Source organism: Euleptes europaea, chromosome 1 (assembly GCF_029931775.1).
Source record: "Euleptes europaea isolate rEulEur1 chromosome 1, rEulEur1.hap1, whole genome shotgun sequence".
In the NCBI taxonomy this organism is placed as follows: domain Eukaryota; kingdom Metazoa; phylum Chordata; class Lepidosauria; order Squamata; family Sphaerodactylidae; genus Euleptes; species Euleptes europaea.
The window spans coordinates 116,289,819-116,312,341 of record NC_079312.1 but is presented as its reverse complement, the minus strand read 5'-3'; the positions used below and the strand labels follow the sequence as shown (position 1 = coordinate 116,312,341).

The window sequence follows — 22,523 nt, the reverse complement described above, 5'->3', positions numbered from 1 at the left end:
TTTTAGATTTTAGCTTTTCTAGGCTGAGAATTCAACATACCTTGGCATAGAGCCTTCTGGAAGGACCTAAAATTACCCAGCCACACCCTTTGTGGTAGCCAAGATGTGTGGGTGGCACATGTGTCCTGTGTGGTCTGTGTTAAAGGAAGACTGGAAATTGTGGAAGGTTTTCCCATGAGACTCACATTGGGGTTGTTGTTTTGAGAAAGTATCATGTAGGTCTTTATGTCTTTTGGCAAGGTGCTAGTGAGCTTCCAGCACAGATGTTATTGCCATGGGGCAACAGGTTTAAAGTTTTCTACCTTCAAGTCACCTTTTCTACATTGATTTGCTTGCTGAGGAACCCCTTGCATCCATTAGGCAACCCAGCAATGCTGCAAAGGCTTCTGGGGTGTGTTTTGAAGGATGGACACTTTGTTCACATGAGACACTGGGTAAGCCTGTTACGTTTCATTGCCACCCTACTGACAACTGAGATCCCATTCCTCAGTTGCAGTGTACCGTTTCAGGGAGGATTGGTAGTGGTGTGCAAGCGATCTTTCAGGGAAGTTTTAGCACTTTTACTGATCTCCTCATTGCGAATTTTCGGAGTGGCTTGACGGGCCCAAGAATTTGTTCTCGGGGAAGTCGTCCCTCCTTCCCATGTTGGCATTAACTCTTCCTAGAAAGTGGAACAACTGTGATTCTCCATTCTGGCCCCTTTGCTGGGACCTGGTTTCAGGTTGCGTCCCTTAGAGTGGAAATAAATTTATCCAAGTTTAAGATGAGTTGCTTAAACATGGAATGTTCAGAAGATATGATCTCATTCTGATTTTTCTCCAGTGTTTCATGTTACCCTTACTTGGTTGAGAGCCAATATGGCTGTGTTGGATAGAGAAGGCCCAGGTTAAAATCCTCACTCATCTACTGAACCTTGCTAGGTGACCTTGGGCATCACACACTCTCAGTCAAAGCTACCTCACAAGGTGTTTGTGAAAGTAAAATGGAGGAGAGGAGAACCATTTTGCACTGCCCTGAGCTCCCTGGAGGAAGGGGATGGATGGAGAGATGGGGTAATGGTACTGAATTGAAATGGGATCTCTCAGTAGCTGTTCATGTCAGTGAACTTTCCCAAATTGTGTATCTGTGGGGAGGGAGGTATTCTTGCTTCAGAATAAGTGGACCAAGGTAGGGCTTTATTGCCAGAAGCCCAGCTCCTTGTTTTGGCCGCACCTAGAGATGAAGACAAAACTAGGAGCTTTGATGTACAGCTCAGGGACAGCCAAGCAGAAGCACGAGAAACAGATTCAGCCCCCAAAGCAGTTTTAGCTTTAGCTACCATTTGCTTTACCAAATTTGAGCAGACTTTGCTTTAATTTGTAAGAAAAAGTAGCAATAGGACCGCATATGTGTTTCACAGGAATGTTGTTGTATTGATAGCAGTGCAAGAAATGGATCGCTGCCAATGTGCCTCTTTCAGGAAACACCTTGTTCCTCTGCATGTGCTTCATGTCTCTGAAGCTCTTAACTGCCTCATTGTAGAGTCTGACTCTCTTTGATGGATTGTTCCAGCCCCCAGCTAATGTCTGGGTAACAGAATGCTTCTGCAATATACAGAAGTTGACCAAAGGCTTGATGGTTTTGCGAAGGAAGACTCCGCTGGAGGAAGAGTAGAGTACAAATGTAATAAGCATCAGGTCCAGGCTGCACATGGAAATGTATTCACACAAATGTCTCACTATCTGGAAAGATTTATTTGTGAGCCAGATGGTTGGCACCCTACACTGCAAAGGAAGGAACTCGCCAAACCCTGAAGCACAGCACATGGTATGTCAAGAACACGGTTGGATAAGCCATGCTGCTTCAATCAGGAACATCTCAAAGGAACTCAAGTGTTTGACACACTGTGACTGCATCCACACTTCTCTGGAGATTGTGCTATAACAGTAATTTGCAACTAGATTTTCCTGTGTTTTCAAGACAATCCAGTTGAGAATGACCGCAGTAGCACAGTATTCAATGATGTGTGGATACAGCCTATGTCTTTTGAGGTACCACAACTACCTGAATCTGCTGATCTTGTCATGGGCACAGCGCTGGACATCATGACAGGTTGTCATGAAACAGGGACTTGGAGCTGGACTAGTGAAATTGGGGTCCCTTAAGGGAGGAGTTGAATTGCTTTATTCATGCTGTGTGTCTTTATCAGTGGAGCATCGCACTGAGCTTCCTGATTGAGAGTTGTTCATCTAGAATCTTAGAGTTGGAAGGGGTCACCAGGGTCATCTAGTCCAACCCCCTGCACAATGCAGGAAATTCACTACTACCTCCCCACACACACACCCCAGTGACCTCCTCCTCCATGCCCAGAAGCTGACCTAGTCTGTAGGCATGCAGTGTGGCCCCTCTTTGCAGCTGCTAGCCTCCAGGTTAACAAGGGCTGTTTTACTTTTAATGTGGCAAGAATTTGTCATAGCAGATATCACAGTGTGTATTTATAAGATGCCTGTCCATAACCACATGGGATATGCATTGCTTAGGCACTGGGAAGCTATGATCGGTTACATCTCTTTGGCATGTGTTTGCCATGTGTCTTCAAAGACATATAAGTCTCCTTCAAATGTTATGGTGTTCCCCATGGGCGGAACTTCACGTTGTCTGTACTTCTGATTCTTTCCCCCAAAACCTTTTAGTTTAGTTTTGTTTTTAACAATGCAAGTGACTGTGACTTAAAGGGGGAGGCTAGTAGAGGGCTATTACAATATGTCCTTCGTACTGTTTGCTGCCAGAATTCCTCAAGTTGCTTTTACACACGACTGGGGAAAACTTATGGGCATGTATGAATCCCCCCCCCCATTAGGGATGAAAGCAGTTTTGGGTTCTGATATTTGGCAGGAAAATGGCACAAGAGGGACAAGCTAAATAGCCCCTCTCTTTCTCTATGCCCTGTTTGCCTTTGAACCACAGCCTTGCATTTGTGTATTTAATTTGGGCAGGGGGAAGAATCCCAGAACAACATGTGTAATTCTACTCGGAGTGTAGACCCAGGAAATGTCTGCCACATAAAAGCTTGGAAGAATGTGTGGCAGCTTGATACACATGTAAGAAATTGTACAAGTGTGGGTAAGCAGGACACACGTTTGTTCCTCAGGCAGGGACTCATGTGAAATGGCTTGGGAATGATGTTGCTGTACAAAAATCTATGCATAAGAAACTGCAAACTTCCTTGTCCTCTTTAGAAACAACTTGCAACATTCACAGCTGTATAATCTGAATGACAGAAAGACATATGTCTGATAGAGAGTCTCAGAGTGACCAGATATTGTTACAGATTACTTTACAAAAATGAAGTTTGGGTTACTAGCACTAACAGTGTGGCCATACTAGCTACAGTGAAACTGCCCTAGAAACTACTGGCATTGCATGTACACTGTATCAAATTGAAAAACTAAATCCATAGTTACACCCTTCTAAATCCACTGGTGTCAATAGTATAACTCTGTTTGGGATTGTACTGTTAGTGTTCAGGTATAATGTCAGTGGGAGTAGAAAAAATGTAATCTGCTTTGCCATTGGTGTTGCCAGCATTGGAAGTGTCCAATCCATCTTCCTCTTGAGAGGTAATCCTGAACCCGCTTTAAAGAATCCATCGCTGCCTGCTTGTTTCTAGGACTACAAATACCCGACTAGCGGAATGAATTTGCAAAACAGGTTCAGATACCAGTAACTAACCAGCAAAGCTGCAAGCAATTGGCAAGAACACAGTGAACCAAAAAAAGAAGTTATGTTGCGTCTAATCTTTTAGTAGTAAGCTGCAGTACTGCAGTCCAAGCTCTGCTCACAACCTGAGTTCGATCCCGACGGAAGTTGGTTTCAGGTAGCCGGCTCAAGGTTGACTCATCCTTCCATCCTTCTGAGGTCGGTAAAATGAGTACCCAGCTTGCTGGGGGTAAAGGGAAGATGACTGGGGAAGGCACTGGCAAACCACCCCATAAAACAAAGTCTGCCTAGTAAATGTCGGGATGTGACGTCACCCCATGGGTCAGGAATGACCCAGTGCTTGCACAGGGAACCTTTACCTTTTTAAAAATCTTTTAGAAACCTTTAAAAGACAAGATAAAACAATCAGAGTGAAACTGGGTTCTTTCTAAATATTGTGTGGACACAAACTGGGAATGCAGATGAAGAGGTTCTAATTTAGAGAGGAATGATGCTGTAGTCAGAGAAGTAGAAGTCATTGAGTCAGGGAAACGTTTTCTAAACTGCCAAAGAAGTATTCACAATCCTTCAGACAACAAGGGTGCATTTACTAGAAGACGTGATTTTTTAAAGAGAGAGAGAAATAATATCTGGTTTTTTAAAACCCTGTAATACTAAGTATTACGCTGTGGATCAATATGTTACAAATGATCCACAGAATCTAGAAAGTCAGGTCTTCATGACAGCATCTGACATCTTTAGTAGAGTGATCTGCCTTTCACATTATGGCGGGTGTCTATGCAGAACTCTGCACCAAGACAGTCCATTCAGTGCCCTGAAACACAGAGTTTTGCATGCTCTGTAAACTGCTTAAACGCCTCCTTGTATAGAATTGCTAACTTCACCTAGTTTTTCTGTTCGCTTGGAGAAGGAGAAGGAATTCGTGTCCTCTGACCACTATAAATGCTACTCTGCCCGCCTTTGTGGCTATTAAGATTTCAGTATGCACTTCTAAGCCTAGTGGTTAGGTACATTTTTCTTTAAAAAATGACTTTGAGGAGGTGAAGGCTGCTTGTGTGGGTAGATCTGTGCTGCTTGCTATTGGGAAGGGGTGGATGAAATGGTGGTGGGGTGAGAAACTGATAATTTGATTTCCAGCCTATCCCTAAAAAGACCTGTGGGAATTATGTGGCCAGAGCAGTGGGAGCCAGGGCTCCTGTGTTGCCACTGCCTTGATGGGTGACTTTTGCTACTTCTTATTCCTGGTTGCCCTGACCTGGATAGCTGAGGCTAACCCAGTCTCATTAGATCTTGGAAGCTAAGTGAGGTTAGCTCTTGGTTGGGAGACCACCAAGAAACTCGGGAGGGGCCGTGGCTCAGTAGTAGAACATCTGCTTGGCATGCAGAAGTTCCCAGGTTCAATCCCCGCATCTCCAGTTACAGGGACTAGGCAAGTAGGTGATGTGAGAGACCTTTGCCTGAAACCCTGGAGAGCCGCTGCCGGTCTGAGTAGACAATACTGATTTTGATGGACCAAGGGTCTGATTCAGTATAAAGCAGCTTCATGTGTTCAGGATTGCTTCGCAGAAGCAGGTAACAGGAAACCATCTCTGAATGTCTCTTGCCTTGAAAAACGTGGGGTTTCCATTAGTTGGCTGCAACTCGATGACAATGTAACAAAAATCCTAGTCACTGTCTGAAGTGCATTAAACCTCTTTGTCTTCTGATTTATTACCAGACAGTATGATCAAAAGCCAGAACCTTCCAGAGCTAAGCGTTTTGTGGGACTGGTTATTTATTTATTTAAAAATCTATATCACCTTTTCAGTGCAGTTTAGAAATACTGAGAACCATCATAATAGCACTATAAAGCCAAACTCCTCTATTAAAACATGCACAATAAGACACCACATGCCAAGATAGAAAACATTTAACACATTAAAACATTTTATTTTTTTTGGCAATCATCGCTAGTGCTGATTGATCGGGGAAGTTTTGTCGGGTGCTTGTGTGTAAGGTGTTGCTCTTCTTATTGGAAGGTGGGAAATCATGATTCTTTACAGACTGAGGAGTCCTCTCCTGCCATGCTGTGTTTTGGGAGAAGTGTAAATTAGGGTTGCCGATCTCCAGGTGAGGCCTGGAGTTCTCTGGGGATTACAGCTGAACTCCAAAGACCACTTCCCTTGGAAGAAATGGCAACTTCAGAGGGTGGACTGTATGGCATCACACCCTCCATAAACCCCCTCCCCAAACTCTCTTCTCCCCAAGTATTGCCCCCAAATCACCAGGAATTTCCCAGGCAACCCTGAGTATACAAGTTGGAGTGGGGACATTTTTGCTTTTCTGCATCGGGTTGTGTTGGCGCTTCCATTTGATGTATCTGTGAAGTGGACGTCCCAGAGCAACTTATCACGGCTTTCTGAATCTGCACTCTTTTGGCTGTCTAGTTCTAGATGGGCCTGCCTGTGTCTGGGTTAGGAGATGAGGGCCAATGCTGAGCACCATGCGATGGAAGCAAGGCCCTCTACGTTTGGGTGACTGCATGGATGTTGAAAAGCTTTTGTGTGTTGGAATGTTGGCTGCAGAGATGGTCGAGTGTGCAGGGATATGGACTGCAGATTTTGTGAGTGTAAAGGGATACCAGGAGTGCATTCCACTCGCTCAAACTTGGCTCTGTACACTGGAAAAGAGGAAATTGTGGGATTTTTGTTGAGTGTGTCAGGAATGCATTCTGCTGGCGTCCTTTCTGGTTTCATGCATGTATGTGTCTTCTGTGCTTTGGTGAGAGTTTTTATGCAGAGTTTTTAAATGTCTCAGCATATTGGAAGTTGCAGGTTGGTGAGCATTTTGGGATTTCATCTGTGACCTTGGGCCCAATAGGGCTCTCTGCCCTGATGAGACCCTGATAAAGTGTGTGTCTGTGCATGCCTGTGCAAGTGCGTTTGCAATATCCTCTGTTAACTGCGCTTGCTGGCTGTGTGAGAATGCAGCTGTGCATATGGCTATGGTTAATACATTTTGGTAAGGATTGTGTGTGTGCGCGTCACCTTCAGGAATGTCAGAAGAACCCATTATTGAGCGACCTTTGGTTATCTTGTCAAAGTTGTGGGGATGATGCAAACTACAGCACCACAGGTCCGCTTAGGATGTGTGTGTGGATTTAATACAGTGACCATACAGAAGGGTTACTGGGAACGCATTTTGCCGCAGTCCTGTCCCTGGCTCTGCGTGCCGACAGAGTAAGGGGTGGCGGGGGAGGGGAGAGAGGCATTGTCTGGGACTGATCTGTGTGCTGGGCACGCACTCTGCTACAAGTGGGTCTCTAGAAAATGGCTGAGAGCGGGTGAAATGCCTGGGCCCCAGCTCCTTCCGTCTTCTCGCTGCTGAGGAGGGAGGGCTTTCAGCCTGCACCCTGAGCCCCAGCTGCATTTCCCTCCTTCAGAAGACCCCGGGGCACCAGAAGCATCTCTTGAGCCAGGAGGGGTGTCTTTTGGAAAGGACGTCTGAATTGCCATTCTTTCCCAGGGTGCTTGAGCACCCCCGCTTACTTGGCTGGCAGGGATGGGTGCCTGCGATTTCTTTCCCCTAGCCTGGGCCCCATCGAGAAACGTGCTTGGCTCGGCTTAGTTTGAGTAATTTACTATTCGGCTCCTCCCACCCACTCATGCCGACACATTGTGTGTGGGGGGGAATAACTACAGGCAGCGGAGTCTCCCCTCTTGGCCATGCTGTTAGGCTCTCATTAGTAAACGGGGTACAGCAAGGGTATGAGGGCTGTCTTAAAAGAATGGCTTCCCTTCGCCACAGATGGGACTGTCTGCACTAATCTGTCAAGAGCTGGCCCGCATTGCGGGGCCTTGTTGATGCCGATTGACAGAAGTAGTGAAGCTATGGGGCAATTCCGCGATTCTCTAGCTTCTGGGAGCTCTGGTACAGAGCAAATAATGTTCAGGCGTCTTGAGTCGGTCCTGCGGTCCTCGCGCCCTTCACGGCTACACTGAAACGTCCAGTACTGCTTCCCTGAAGCCCTGCCTCTCCCTCTGGCTGCAAGTGGTGTGAAGTCCTGCTTGCGTGGCACTAGGCCAGGATTTCATGGATTCGCACATGCTTCTGCTTGTGAGGGTATATAGTTATCTATTCCGATAAGGGCCGGCATAAATTTCAGGCTCAGTCGCAGATCAGACTTGGTGAACTCTCTTAATCCAACGTGCTTAGTGGCTGGAGTCCTTCTCTTGGTATTGATGTTATCCCTGTTCCTAAACAACAGGAAGGAAGGGTGTTTAAAAATAATATAATTAATTGGCTTTGCCTGCGTCTCTATAAAATTTGTATCTCTGGTACCTGGCATTAAATTTTATGTTACACATGGCCCGGCCCGACCAAGTGACGTTTATGTCATATCCGGCCTGTCACGCCTCCCCTGCTCAGCCGCCGCCCCTGAAGTCTCTGCTCTGGAGGGGATGGGGCCTAGAGGAACCTCCTCGGCCTCAGACCAGTCCGAGGGAGAATCAGAACCGCTTTCCCCCTCGGACGCAGCCAGGGTGTCCAGAGTCAGCTCACCTCTACCACCTCTGGCTGCTACTCCTCCCCGGCCAAGGTGCCTCTCTGGCCTTATATCCCCTCCAGGCCAGAGAGGCCCCTCCCCTTGCCCGCCCCTAACCCCGCCCCCGGAAGCTCCAAATATGGCAGGCGAGCCCCGCCCGCGGGAGAAGGCTGAGCTCGCCGCCCGCGTGCTTTCCCCGGCCCCGCCCGCGCTCGGCCGAAGCCCAGCTGATGGGCGGGCCGGGACGCGGCGGGCGCGTCAGACCGGCTGCGACCGCTGCCGGGAGTGGGCGGCAGTCCCCGCTACTCCTGGGCGGTCCTGCCTCCGTGCCGCTCCATCGGGTCCCTAGGGGGGAAGACTGGGGTGAGTCCTGGGGCGTGTGGGGGCTTCCTGCAGGGGAGCCGGCACCCCTGTCCCTGCTTTCCCCCGCCCCCCCGGGTTGGGGAACCCCCGCGGGTGGATTCGGGGGGGTCGGTATTCGTCCCGGATGGGCCTGGGAAGGGCCCGTCGTGGGACACGGCCCTCCTAACAAATGAGTTTGACATCCCTGGCCTAGAGTCTGCCGAGATAGATTTTTAAATTTTATTTATGGGGAGGAGCTGTGGCTCAGTTTTTATAGCATCTGCTTGGCATGCAGAAGATCCCAGGTTCAATTCCCAGCATCTCCAATTAAAGGGACTAGACAGGTCAGTGATGTGAAAGACCTCTGCCTGAGACCCTGGAGAGCCGCTGCCAGTCAGAGTAGACAATACTGACTTTGATGGACCAAGGGTCTGATTCAGTATAAGGCAGCTTCATGTGTTCATGTATTTTGTGTGGGACAAGGAAAAGGAACACAATTGACAGGGTAGAAGTAGTATGCCAGAGACTTATACACCTCTTTTAACTATTGTGAAGAAAGAAAGACAGCTGCCAGTTCCTTCTATAAAACATAAATCCTTATTTCTAGGTCTGCCCATCTCCTTGTGGGATCTGTGTTGTTTCTCCCACACAAAATAAAGTGAGTGGCTAAGAGAAGAAGTGTAATTTTCTCAAGCATGAAGGTTGTCTCTTCTCCCCATGATTTTTTTTGCTTGGGTCTGCATACCATTTGATCTTCAGCAATGAAACCAGTCTATAGATAGAAAATAAGGTTCTCTGGCACCTGAAAGGCCATAATCTTCTGTGAGTCAGAGCTCACTTCATCAGATGCATTGAAGTGCATATACATTAAGTTGGTGCTTTTATATTCACAGCAGGAGGGAGGAGCACAAATGAGAGGCTGGTTTGAAATAGAATCCAATCAGAAGAGTAATTAGTTCAGTCAGAGTGGGCGAGGGCCACCTCCAATTGCAGTTAGGCAAAGTAGAATTAACATTAAATCGAATGCAAGTTATGTAGGTATGATATGTAGGCAATGATAGGAACGTACAGGGAGATATGCGGGATGCATAGTGACCTATATTGAGTGAGGAATCCCAAGTGAAGGGGAGGCTTTTGTGTAAATGGTCCTGAATTTGTTAATGAATTCTAATTCACTGATTGCAAAACACTGGATTCTCCCTTTGTAGTTCCTTATCTGCGAAGAGTAGCTTTTAGATTAGAAATACAATGCCCTGTAAGATTGATACAGTTCCAGATAGGAAGAGGTTGTGTCAACTAAACCAGTGCCAGCCTGCTTGGGGCTTGTGAGGATTCTCATCTGGCTCATCCTTTCATCAAAGGCGTCTCTAGCTCGGCTAAGATGCCCTTTGCCTATCTGTATCAGGCAGCTCTGTGCTGAGATCTATCTGCTCATCATTTCCCCCCTCCCATCTCTCATGAGCATGTGTGTGTGTTTGTGTGTGTGTGTGTGTGTGTGCGTGCATTCTGAACTCCGGCACTAACCACTATTTACTGCTCCACAGCTGATTGTTAGCAAGAAATATCTCGCTTGGTGGGACTGTGGAGCTGTTCATGGCATTGCCACTCTGTCTCTGTTGTTTAGTTCTGAATAAAACACATACAGTCCTCGACATGAAGGAAAAGAGAGAACAAACAACCGCTCTTGGTGAATGGAACGTCAAAAGGATCAACATGAGTCTCTTCCTTTTATTCTGGGATAAGGGGTGGTCTTGAACATAAGCTTTGCCTTCCTGGCCTTGGATCATCCAGGCTAGTATTCTGTTTCCAAGAGTGGCCAGCCTTTGAAAGCTCATAGCATGAAGTTAACAGTCCGTCTGTCCTCAGCAGCTGGGGTTACCATGGCTCATAGCTGTTGAGAGCTGCTGTCTATGGTCTGAGTGTTATTTTTGCTGTTTCCACTGCTGTACATGCACTAATTCTGTGTCTTCTTCTCTCCCTGCAGCTGTACAGTGCTTGGATGGTGATAAGCCCTGTGAGAATGGTGGGACCTGTCTTGTTTACTCCAACGGGAATGCTGCCTGCATGTAAGTGGTGCCTCCTTACAGTTTGAGCTACAGGCTCAATGACATCTAGTGCAGGGGTCCCCAACCTTTTTGATCCTGCGGGCACATTTGGAATTTCTGACACAGCATGGTGGGCGCAGCAACAAAATGGCTGCCACAGGAGGCAGAGCCAGCCACAAAATGATGGCCACAATTTGTAACACAGTGCAGATCCTTGTGCTGTGGTGGCAGCTGCTGCCAAAGCAACATTTGAAAAAATCTGCACAGCCGTCAAACCTCTAGTCGCCAATCCGAAGCCTTGCTAGGCAAAAGCCCCACGGCTCCCTCTCCCATAATACTAGAACACGGGGTCATCTGCTAAAGCTGGAAAGCGAGAGATTCAAAACAGATAAAAGGATTTTTTTTTTCACACAACACATAGTTAAATTGTGGAACTCCCTGCCCCAGGATGTGGTGATGGCTGCCAGCTTGGAGGGCTTTAAGAGGGGAGTGGACATATTCATGGAGGAGAGGGGTATTCATGGTTATTAGTTAGAATGGATACTGGTCATACTATTCTCTCTAGTATCAGAGGAGCATGCCTATTATATTGGGTGTGGTGGAACACAGGCAGGATGGTGCTGCTGCAGTCGTCTTGTTTGTGGCTTCCTAAAGGCACCTGGTTGGCCACTGTGTGAACAGACTTCTGGACTTGATGGGCCTTGGTCTGATCCAGCAGGAACTTTCTTATGTTCTAAAAACACTTGGCAGGCATCAGAAAAGGTGTTAGTGGGTGCCATGTTGGGGACCTCTGATCAAGTGCTTTGAATCTGTTTGGGGCTGGGGGTCATTGCTTGAGAGAACAGTGCAATTTGTGAGCATCAAATTTTTATTGTGGAATATTGTTCTTTGCATTTGAGTAAGAGAGCGGGGACTTTTGTTCACAGGTGCCAGGATAGTGTGGGGAGTGTGGGGCCTGAAAGCTCTATAGGCCATAGCGTGAGATGAGCGTTAGTAGCACTTGAGGAAAGGGATGCATGCTGTCCTCGTCTTGCCAAGGTCAAGATGCTGTGTCAGGCACCGGAGCGAGCAAAGACTGAAGCACCTTTCTCACCTACTACATGTTTAGGCCTGTGGGGACTGGGAGCTCTTCCTGCTGACTGGTGAAAATTTGGCTTCCTCTCTGTACCTTTGATGTCTGTGACACTGCTGTGGGCGCTCACACCATCCTTCTGCAACCAGTGTGGTGGACTGGGTAGCGTGCTGGACTTGGACTGTGGGAACATGGGTTTGAATCCCTCCTCAACCATGAAGTTAATACACTGACTGTTAGCCAGTCAGCATCTCTTGGCCTAAACTACCTCATAGGGTGGTTGTGAGGCTAAAGAAGGAGAACCCCCGTGAAAGCTGCCCTTGCATCCCTTGGATGGATAAGATGACAAACAGCTCTCTGTAATGAGGGAAAGGGGGGGGGGGAAATATTGTCTGAGGGAGAACTTACCTCCCTTGTTGGGAAGTTGTAATAAGGACCAGAACCAACGGGTTGAAATTAAATCAGAAGAGTTTCCATCTAGACATTAGGAAGAATTTTCTAACAGTTAGAGCGGTTCCTCAGTGGAACAGGCTTCCTCGGGAGGTGGTAAGCTCTCCTTCCCTGGAGGTTTTTTTTTTAAATTTGGTTTTAAGGATACAGGAAAGGAAAAAAAGAAGGAAAAGGAAATGGGGAACAATGTAACAGCATTGGGTCGGTGTCCAGACCAGGCCCTCAATAACATCCGTTTTTATTATATTCATTTATACAAATTATAATTGACCCATTCTTCAATCTAGTCTTACTAACATTAATAGGAAAAGTATATAAATGATTTCAATTTATCAAGTCTACGGCGGATCCATTAACTTTAAACCCTATTTCTTACTGATTAATACGGTTTTGTCTATAATACTTAAGCTATATGTTCTTTTCTTATTTCTAAGTTCAAAAAGAAAGAAAAAGCTTCAAAAAACTTCTCAGCTTCTCTAATCACATATAGATATAATATATCTACTGACTTGTCACGTATCTGTTATAAAAAGGTTGCCAACTTTGTTGATTATTGATCTATCATTTTTCTTTGGAGCAGATTTGTTAATTTTGCCATCGATGCATATTGAAGCATTTTTGTAATCCATTCTTTTATTGGTGGAGTCATTCTTTCTTTCCAATATTTTGCAAATAGGGGGTTGGACTAGATGACCATGGTGGTCCCTTCCAACTGTATGATTCTATGATTCTATTCTATGCTTTGCCCACAGGGAGGCTTGTTGCCCCATAGATCTGAAATCCCTCCAGTCTACTTCACGCTTCCCTCAATAACGTGGTTTTTTTTGGCAGGGTGTGGGGGACAGGTGTGTTGCTGATGCTGCTAGTGGTGTCCAGAGCTGATTCCAATAGCATACTTACTCTTTTTTTGTGTTTGGGTAACCTGCTACACTGGCAGAGTCCGGAATGGGGAGCCTGTGTGGCACATGCCTATGACAGAACGATGAGTTCAGCAGTAGATTGCCTTTGTGCCTAAGGTGTCGGTAGTTGAGTTATACGGCCTGAAATTTTCTAGTTCTGCTGCATGAGATGTGGATGGGGCCATTGGGACCTGGGGTTCCTGCTCCTACTCCCTTCAGTTGCCTTTCCAACTAGCAGGTGTAAGAAACTAATGCAGCAAGTTCCGAGCTGCCTGTGCTGGAATCCAGGACAGGTGGATCTGCCTGCAGCGGCCCCACCCAGAACAGGTGAATCACCGGGAGGCCCGACGCCTGGCCTGGATCCCTGGATGGGATGTGACAGGACATGAAAACACTGCCGTTCAGCTGTAAGCCCTGTCGTGGAGCCAAAGCGCCACTGTCCGGTGCAGAGATCGGCATTCAGCCAAGCCTTCCAAGGCTCGGCAACACTAGTGGGGTTTCTGGGGAATTTAGAATGTGTTCTGCAAGGGATTTAGGAAAGAGGAAGAAAAGGGAAGGGAGCTCCTGGCGGCATGGTCGGAAACCTGTTGGACAGGTTGGGTGGGGAGACCTGGGAGTGCCCAGAGCTGACGGGAAAAACACAGTCCCCTCCCCTTCTCCCCCACTAAACACCTGCAAAGAGGCCTCTGACGGGCACTCGCTTTTTGGCTTCTGTGGTCTTTGTGATTCCAAGAGGTGGACAATGGGTGGTTCCCGTTTTGGCTTTGCTTCTCTCTCCTTTCCACCTCGCCCCCCTTTGTGATTTATGTCTTTGGTGAAGAAGGTGGGGCTTGTATTAGGGCTTGCTACACTTGTTTCAGAGGGATATGGATAGGCCTGCTTGAGAAATGGGAGGTGTAGCTACCCCAAAGGTAGTGTAAGGAGGAAAATTGAATGCTTCTGGATCTTATGGGGGGTTGGGGGAGATGGACTTGGATGGAAACCAGAATGTGACCTGGTACGATAGGTAAGGGTGTGTGTGTTGCCTGAATAAAACTAAAGCTAAGGCTAAAATTAAGGGGTGTGTGTGTGTGGTGGAGGGTGGACAACTAAAAACGTACATGGTCATGAAACAGAGACTCCAGATGCGAATTTGACATTTACTGCCTCAATTTGTGCCTCTTGGCTGTTATATTTTTTGAAGTGTCTGCCCGTTTGTAAGGTGCAAAGGAGGATAGGGCTCCTGTAACTTTAATAGTTTTGACAACTGCAGTGTCATGCAGGAGTGAGAGAAGTTGCACTTGATAAAATGTCCCCCAACTACATAGGTGTTCGATGTACAGGATCCTTGTCCTCCTCTGAAATACATTCAGTACTTACAGACATAAAATACATTATGTATAACAACAAGCTTAAGTTATCAGTTGAGAAAACAGGAGGAAAATAAGAGTTGAAAACAGAAATTATCAATATTGAACTAAGCAAAAGTAAGTTCTTATCACCTAGCCAGCGTGGTGTAGTGGTTAAGAGCAGTGGTTTGGAGTGGTGGACTCTGATCTGGAGAACCAGGTTTGATTCCCCACTCCTTCACATGAGCGGTATATAAAAACCAACTCTTCCTGCCTTCCTTCCCCTTCCTCCTTCTCCTTCGCAATTTTACTGAAGAACACCATACAAAAATCTGCATCACCTGCTTACTTAACCTAGGGCAACAGTGGGATTATTGTACATATCACAAGCATCAGCCCCTGTTTTAAACTGCTTCCTGCTCTTTAAAAATGGCCTTTTATGCATTGGTTGTTTCTATCGGATATGCTGCTCTCTAGATGCACAGCCAAAATAACAAATCAGTGGGTTATAGATCAAATCAAGCCTGAACTGACCCTAGAAGCTAAAATGACTAAACTGTGGCTATCATATTTTGGTCATGCCATGAGACGACAAGAGTCACTGCAAAAGACAGTCATGCTAGGAAAAGTTGAGGGCAGCAGGAAAAGAGGAAGACCCAACAAGAGATAGATTGACTCAATAAAGGAAGCCATAGCCTTCAGTTTGCAAGATCTGAGCAAGGCTGTCAAAGATAGGACATTTTGGAGGGCTTTCATTCATAGGGTCACCATGAGTCGGAAGCGACTTGACGGCACTTAACACACACGCAGATGCACAGCATTTGCAGTCGAATTCTCAAATCACTCTGCACAGGGGTCTGAAACTGATTAATACTCACTGTGAAACTGACCAAATAAGCAGCCACATAGGTTGTTTGTGATTATTTCAGGGTTCTTGCTCGTGGTAAATTTAAAAAAAAATCAATCAGTTGAGGTCCAAAACTGACAAACGCTTGTTGTGAAACTGACCAACGCTCACTGTGAAACTGACCAAATAAGCAGCCTTGTAGTATTCCAACTTATAGAGGAGGGTTTGGACAAAGGGGAACGACAAGTGGGAGGGACAAGCGAGAATGGACATGGGGAGAAAACCCTGAATTGACAAGTATGCACAGGACCAGCTTTTGATTTGGGATCAAGGCAGACATTAAACTTGGAATAAAACAGCATCCACAAAACGCGGGGGAAATGCAAGGGGAGAGTGAGGCGACTTCTAAACGTCAGAAAATACATGCATAATGAAAACAAAGCCCCGAAGTACTTGGGAATTGATAGTAATGGAAACAACCAGTGCACAAAAGTCCAATGTTTGCCTTCAGTTTGCTTTATAACATAATTGATCTTGGTCAGTAGTGTAAGAGCCATAGTAGCTAAAATTAGCCCCATGTCATTTAAACAATACATCATCTATCTTTCAAAACAATACTAGCTCAAGTTCCTTTCTCCAACCAGAATCAGTTTCTTCTGGAAGATAATAGCGTCTAATTCTGAACTTTCCTTTTTATATCCATGGTCCAGAATGAAACAAGCTTCTCTTCTGTGTCCTCCCGCTCCCTTCTTGGGCAGAGCACAGGGTGGGAATTTAGGTTTAAAACTCATCCTGGTTAACCAAGATACACAAATTCAGGAGTGGCTTAACGGAAGTTAGTTTTGTCTCTTCTCTGAAGCTGGGGTTAAACCAGTATATAAAAACCAACCCTCCCTTCCTTCTCCTCCTCCTCCTCCCCCTTCTCCCCCTCCTCCTCCTGCTGCTTCTTCTTCTCCTCCTCCTCCCAGGATTCCTCCATCATTCTCTGGGCGAGAAAAGAAAAGCAAGGAGCATGTGCGAACATGGCAACAAGCAGTGCTGGTGCACATTCAGGCATAGTGTCAGCTTGATGTGATGCTTGAAGGCAGTATATTTCCGACAATAAACCGGCTTCCTTCACATGTTGCAGAATTTGAAGTATGCAAGAAAATTTGAGAATTTAATGTGTTGGTAGTATAATTGCCTCATACTGAAAATCATTTTGCATAGCTATTAGAAAACATTTTTAGGGAATAAAGATAAGCTAAAACAATCTTTTCAAACCTTAACTTGAAAGCATTTAACTTACCAGTCTAAAAGAGAAAATATCTCATTAAAAAAACACTATTTTCTCCTCCCTCTGCCTCTTTTGGGCTTTAGCATCTCTACAGAGAAATAAATCCCCCTAAAAACATGTGCACCATTTTTGCTAAAAGCTTAGAAGCTTGAGGGGATTTGTGCACAAATTTCACCCTTTGCTACTGCTTTCCTGTTCGTTTGCATCTCTTCTTTAACAATTACAGTCAGGAAAAACAAAATCACTTTTTTGGTGCAAGACGGTGCACCCTTTCAGGCTTACAGCTGAAACTAATATGTGTGTTTGTTTGTGTGTGTGTGTGTGTGTGTGTGTGTGTGTGTGTGTGTGTGTGTAAAGTGCCGTCAAGTTGCAGCCGACTTATGGCGACCCCTTTTTGGGGTTTTCATGGCAAGAGACTAACAGAGGTGGTTTGTCAGTGCCTTCCTCTGCACAGCAACCCTGGTAATTCTTGGTGGTTTCCCATCCAAATACTAACCAGGGCTGACCCTGCTTAGCTTCTGAGATCTGATGAGATCAGGCTAGCCTGGGCCATCCAGGTATAGCTCTGTACCTCTTGCAATAGAGGGGTGCTTTAATTTGGTAACCTTCTATCATTATACAAGAGTTTGGTGAAGTGTGAAGCAGCTTAGCCCATATAGACTGCAATCCCATGCCTCTTCTTTGAGACCAAATACCATTCAAGCAAGGACTTTCTTCTGAGTAAACCTTCTCAGGACCAGGGCTGTGGGATTTTAGGACCAGGGCTGTAAGATTTTGGCATTCCACCTTTATATTATGTAATCAGCTGCAGCTAGATGGAACATGCACATGACACCCACTCTACAGTCATTCCACTGGCAGCCCATCAGCTACTACTGGGTTCAGTTCAAGGGACTGACTATCACATACCAAGCCCCATGTGGCTGAGGGACTGTGGACTCTACCACGGTACTACCTGTTTGCTGCATGTATTGGACCTTTGTTGCTGCATTGTTTTCTATTGATGTAACACTTATTTTTCTGCATTATATCTACACTCTGTATAATGTCTAATATACTGTGGTTATTCAGATTCTTGTAGCCCTAGTACATTGCTTATTGGAAGTCTCTTCATGTTGATTGTATCCACTTGCTCTGTGTGATCTGCTTCGAGTCTCAGTGACCCAGGCAGACTATAAATATAGTAAATAATTAAATACATATCCCAAGATTGAGGTCTGAATCTTTCCATCCATTGGCTGAAACAGTGGATTCATTATACAGTGCCTTGCATTGATGCCGTTGCAGTAGCCTCCTGGATCAGGTATGGTTCTTTGTAATTTTTGACAACTGATGGCTCAATGTTGGGAAAGTATCTTTTTGGTATTTGCTTTCCACTGAGGATTGTGAAATCCCTCTGTAATCAGCTGCAGTGTTTGTGCTCAAAGTTTGCTTCCTGTTTCGTAGCTTTCGTGTCTTGTTGCAAGGTAAAGATTAATTTATTTTCTATATTCATACTCCTCCTTCTGTTACTCAGGGTAACTTTCAAGATCTCTACAGAAATACAAATGGACACAAAGTGGTACAACATAACAGCTACATTAGCTGGAGCCTTAAGATTAAAATTGAGGCCTTTATAAAACCACTCAAAGTAAAGGCTAAAACAAGGCAGGTAAAAACAGCAGACAGTTGCCGTAAGAAAAACAACAAGACAAACAAACCCCAAAGCCTGGCATTAAAACCATTAGCCACTGACCGCAGATGTCATTCACATAAAAGCCTCTCTTGAGTTTCCCTCAGCAATAAATTTAATGAGGATTCATATGATTACAGAGAAAGGGAAGGATTTTGCACAAGTACCCCTTTATTTTTCAAAACACAGAATTCCTTTTTGTATTGGAGCGCAAGGGGGTCAGCTATCCTCATGCCTCCCTTGTCATGGCTTTATGGTTAATGTTAGGTGTGTGTTCCCTGGAGTTCTTGCTTCTGTTGCTAATCTGTGAAGCAGTACCATCCATACTAGCCGTTTACATGTTCTGCAGTTCAGACCCTTCACCTTTTCGACATCTGGCACTTGCCATTTTCTTAATTTAAAAAATTGCTAGAGTACAAACATATTAATATATTTTTTTTAAAGAATTAAGCAAATGCTCAGTCTTCCATGCCCCAAGAACCACTGCTAGATGACCGAGGGATGTTTCAGCTGCATTAAAGGTCGATACTGCAGAAGGGGCCTTAGTGTGAAATTGGAACTCTAGACCCAAATGTCATATGATAGGGGGTTTTATTGTCAGAATCCTTGTTGGCGCTTCCTTGCTGTTTTGTCCTGCATTGGTTATTGGTTACCTGGCACTGCTTGTTGCCATTCTACCAGGTGACAGACTGCAGGAGAGCTGAGAAGCAATGGAAAGAAAAGTTGCTCCTTTGTTTCTGATGTCACAATCGAAAAGATTGCAATGTGGAGGTTCGGTACAATGGGGAGCTTCAGTACAGTTTCAGGCATAACACAGAGGGTGAGTGAGTCACTTGTGCTCCTCTTGTCCATACTTCCTGTTTAACATGCCAAAGGGAAGCTTGTGCATCAGTCTTATGATGAAAAGCATAAATTCTACATGCCTCTGGAGCTCAGACGTCCCAGTGTAAAGAGAGATACAAGTTTCTCCTTTAGATGCGAATACACTAAGAACAAGAAGAGAATGACAGAGCCACCCTAACCAGATTTACACCCTTCTAAGCCCAGTGTCGTCACTGGATTTAGAAGAGTGTAACTGCTTAGGATGGTACTATGAGTTACTCCTTCCCCTGCTGCATCTGAAATAGCATCTAGTTTTCTTTACTTGTTCCTTTTATTAGGAATCTGGGCATGTGGACAGGATTTAAAACACATTATTTATAAATTGCAGGGAGTTTTTTCTGTTCCCAGAATCAGGAGAGTCCCAAACTCCAAATTTATCTCTCATCCCCTGTCTGGTATAATGGCAACAAGCAATGCAAGGTAATGATTCTTACTTTTGGAGTGATATTTGCAGATCTAGCACTGGGAATTGCTGCAGCTGCCTTTGAAATGAGGAACAGGAGAAGGGAACACTGCAGTCTCTTTCCCCACAAAGTGTTGTAGGGGTAACATTTTTTTTTTACTCCTGTGAGGGATTGTTACTACTGGCCATTGGCTTTATATTAATGTTTATTATCTACTTTTTGTTTGGGGATGCACAGCAACTAACCTTTGCCGATATGGATTGTGTTTCAGTTGAGAGGAGTGTACATGTGTCCTATTTAATGATTTAGGTCTTTTCCACACAGCAACACTTTCCTATGGGATCGCCGGTGTTGCTGTTGCTACCGATGTACTATGGCAAGCCACAGGGCTTCCAGACAGCAGCGTTCCTTTCATTTTGCAGGCCCCGGTTAACATGGTGGCCGTTCACACCCATACACTGGGGAGGGAGAGCTTTTTTCTGAGGTGTGTTTTAAACCTGTAATGGACATAGCAATATATCATTATTTATTTATGTATGTTATTAAATGGATATCCTGCCCTCCCCAGCAAAGAAGCTGGGCTCAGGGCAATATGCTTATTATTGTCGAAGGCTTTCACGGTCAGAGTTCATTGGTTCTTGTAGGTTATCCGGGCTGTGTGACCGTGGTCTTGGTATTTTCTTTCCTGACGTTTCGCCAGCAGCTGTGGCCGGCATCTTCAGAGGAGTAACACTGAAGGACAGTGTCTCTTCAGTGTCTTTTCACTATCCTTCAGTGTTACTCCTCTGAAGATGCCTGCCACAGCTGCTGGTGAAACGTCAAGAAATACCAAGACCATGGTCACACAGCCCGGATAACCTACAAGAACCAATATGCTTATTGGCAATAACTTAAAAAACAACAACAACAACCAATAGCAATATACTTATTGCCAGTAATCTTTTAAACCCCAAAGAAGCCCCCTGATAGTTATGGGGCGGGGGTGGGATGGTTGTTGTGAGGACTGGGGCAGGGGAAATGGCTGCGTGGTATAGTGGTTAAGAGCGGCAGACTCTAATCTAGAGAATCAGGTTTGATTCCCCACTCCTTCACAGAAGCTTGCTTGGTGATCTTGGGCTAGTCACAGTTCTCTAAGAACTCTCTCAGCCCTCCAAGGGTACCTATTGTGTGTGTGTGGGAAAGGTGATTGTAAGCCGCTTTGAGACTCCTTACTCTAGAGAAAAGCAGGGTATAAAAACCAATCTCCTTCTCCAGAAAAATCCATTCTTTCCCACTAGAGTTGCCATGCAGTGCCTGGCAACCAGCAGGAGGGTTGTGGGGGCAGGGCCAGCATCCCAGAAGAAAAATTTAAACGAAAAATACAGCCTCGTCTACTTACAGGAAGTTTTTACAATGGAGCTCCTGGCAATTCCTAGAGGTACTCAGAAGTGATAAAGGGTAGCTCTAGGACTCACCGGAAACTTTGTGGTAAAACCAGAAGTTCTTACCATAGAATTTCTGGTGATTCCTAAAGCTAATCTTTGTCACTTCCAGGTAGCTCTAGGAATTGTCCAGAACTCTATGGTAAGGACTTCCTGTAAGCAGATGAGGCCTTATTTTTCTTTTTAATTTTTCTTCCAGTGCCGCTTACAGGAGCTGTGAGCAACGGGACCTGTGAGCAGGGTATCCTTCGCCCCAGTCCTGTTTCTCACCCACTTGATGGCCAGAGCAGCATTGCTTTGATTTTTCCTCTAACAATGCAGCAAAACAAGTTTGGGAAAGATAGCAAATTGTGCATGGAAGTACTGCAATGCAGTGGGGAAGCAGGAAAAAAAAACCTGTTACAACGGCATTACATTGGTGCAAATTACCCATGTGGAAACAGTACTGGTCCAAGTACTGGTCTCACTTGGCTTGCAAGATTTCAGTAAATGTTTCCAGCTCATGGCTAGATAGGAAAGAGCCCTGGTGTCTTCCATGTCACAGGAAGTTTTTACCTAGAGCAGGGCTCTAGGAATTGTGAAGATGGTGTACCTGAGAAGAGAACTCATGAACCCATCAGCACTAGGAATAAACCCAGGAGCCCAGGGAAGGAATGTGGGACGCTGGAAGATTTCCTGCATTCTGCTTTGCCCTGTGGCTGTTCTATGCTGATGACTTTATTCAAATTCTCTTCAGTGAGCTGTGGTGGGAAAAAACTGCTTTCTCCTTTGCTTGGATGGGTGTGTGAATGTCTTCTGTCTCTAGTGCCCCAAGCAGACTGCAGGCATTTGATTCTGGCATACAGTTGTAGGCCTGCTATTGCCGCCCGCGCAGGCCTCGAGTAAGGGCTGAGTCACACAGTGTTGAGCGACTTGCGCAGACAAAGTTGGTGATTCACTGCCCCAGGGGAGAGGTATAGAAACTCAGTTTTCCTCCCCGGATATAAGCACGCAGGGACACGGTGCCAGGGCTTGGCTCTCAGTGCTGAAAGGAGAGGCTTTCTTCTTTGGGACACCTAGCTACACCAGGTTGGTAAGTGAGATTGTCCTCATACTGCCCAAGGGCAAGAGGGAGTGTTGAACAGATGAACAGGGCCTTACTTGTTAACTCAGGTGATGTTTTGCTGCCTATCTACGTACTTCCTCTGAACCACTGATATTGTCCTGCAGTAGGATGCCAAGGGGAGGGGCCATGGCTCAGTGGTAGAGCATCTGCTTGGCATGCAGAAGGTCCCAGGTTCAGTCCCCAGCATCTCCAGTTAAAGGGACTAGGCAAGTAGGTGATGTGAAAGACCGCTACCTGAGACCCTGGAGAGCCGCTGCCGGTCTGAGTAGACAATAATGACTTTGATGGACCCAGGGTCTGATTCAGTATAAGGCAGCTTCATGTGTTCATGTGTTCAATTACAGACCAGTTACAGACAGACAAACATGACCAAAAGTATTTATGTTTGCTCATCCTGAGATGAATATTTTTAACTCTTTATTTAGAGTTTAGTTTATGATGACAACAACAAAAATAAAAATACAACAGCAATACGTTAAACATCATAGTATAGTCAAGATATGTTTCAACACTTGGTTCCAAAATATGTTCCAATATTATACATCAGTGTTTTTAACAG

The 22,523-nt window shown here is 45.5% G+C and overlaps 1 protein-coding gene across 1 annotated transcript in view; it reads left to right on the top strand.

The window, feature by feature from the left end:
- The window catches only part of NOTCH3 (notch receptor 3), a 78,426-nt gene that overhangs the window by 4,839 nt on the left and 51,064 nt on the right, over positions 1–22,523 (top strand). Inside the window, exon 2 of the mRNA XM_056857778.1 lies at positions 10,548–10,629. Within this exon, the coding sequence (XP_056713756.1) occupies positions 10,548–10,629 (82 nt within the window). The remainder of the gene's footprint in view (positions 1–10,547; positions 10,630–22,523) is intronic.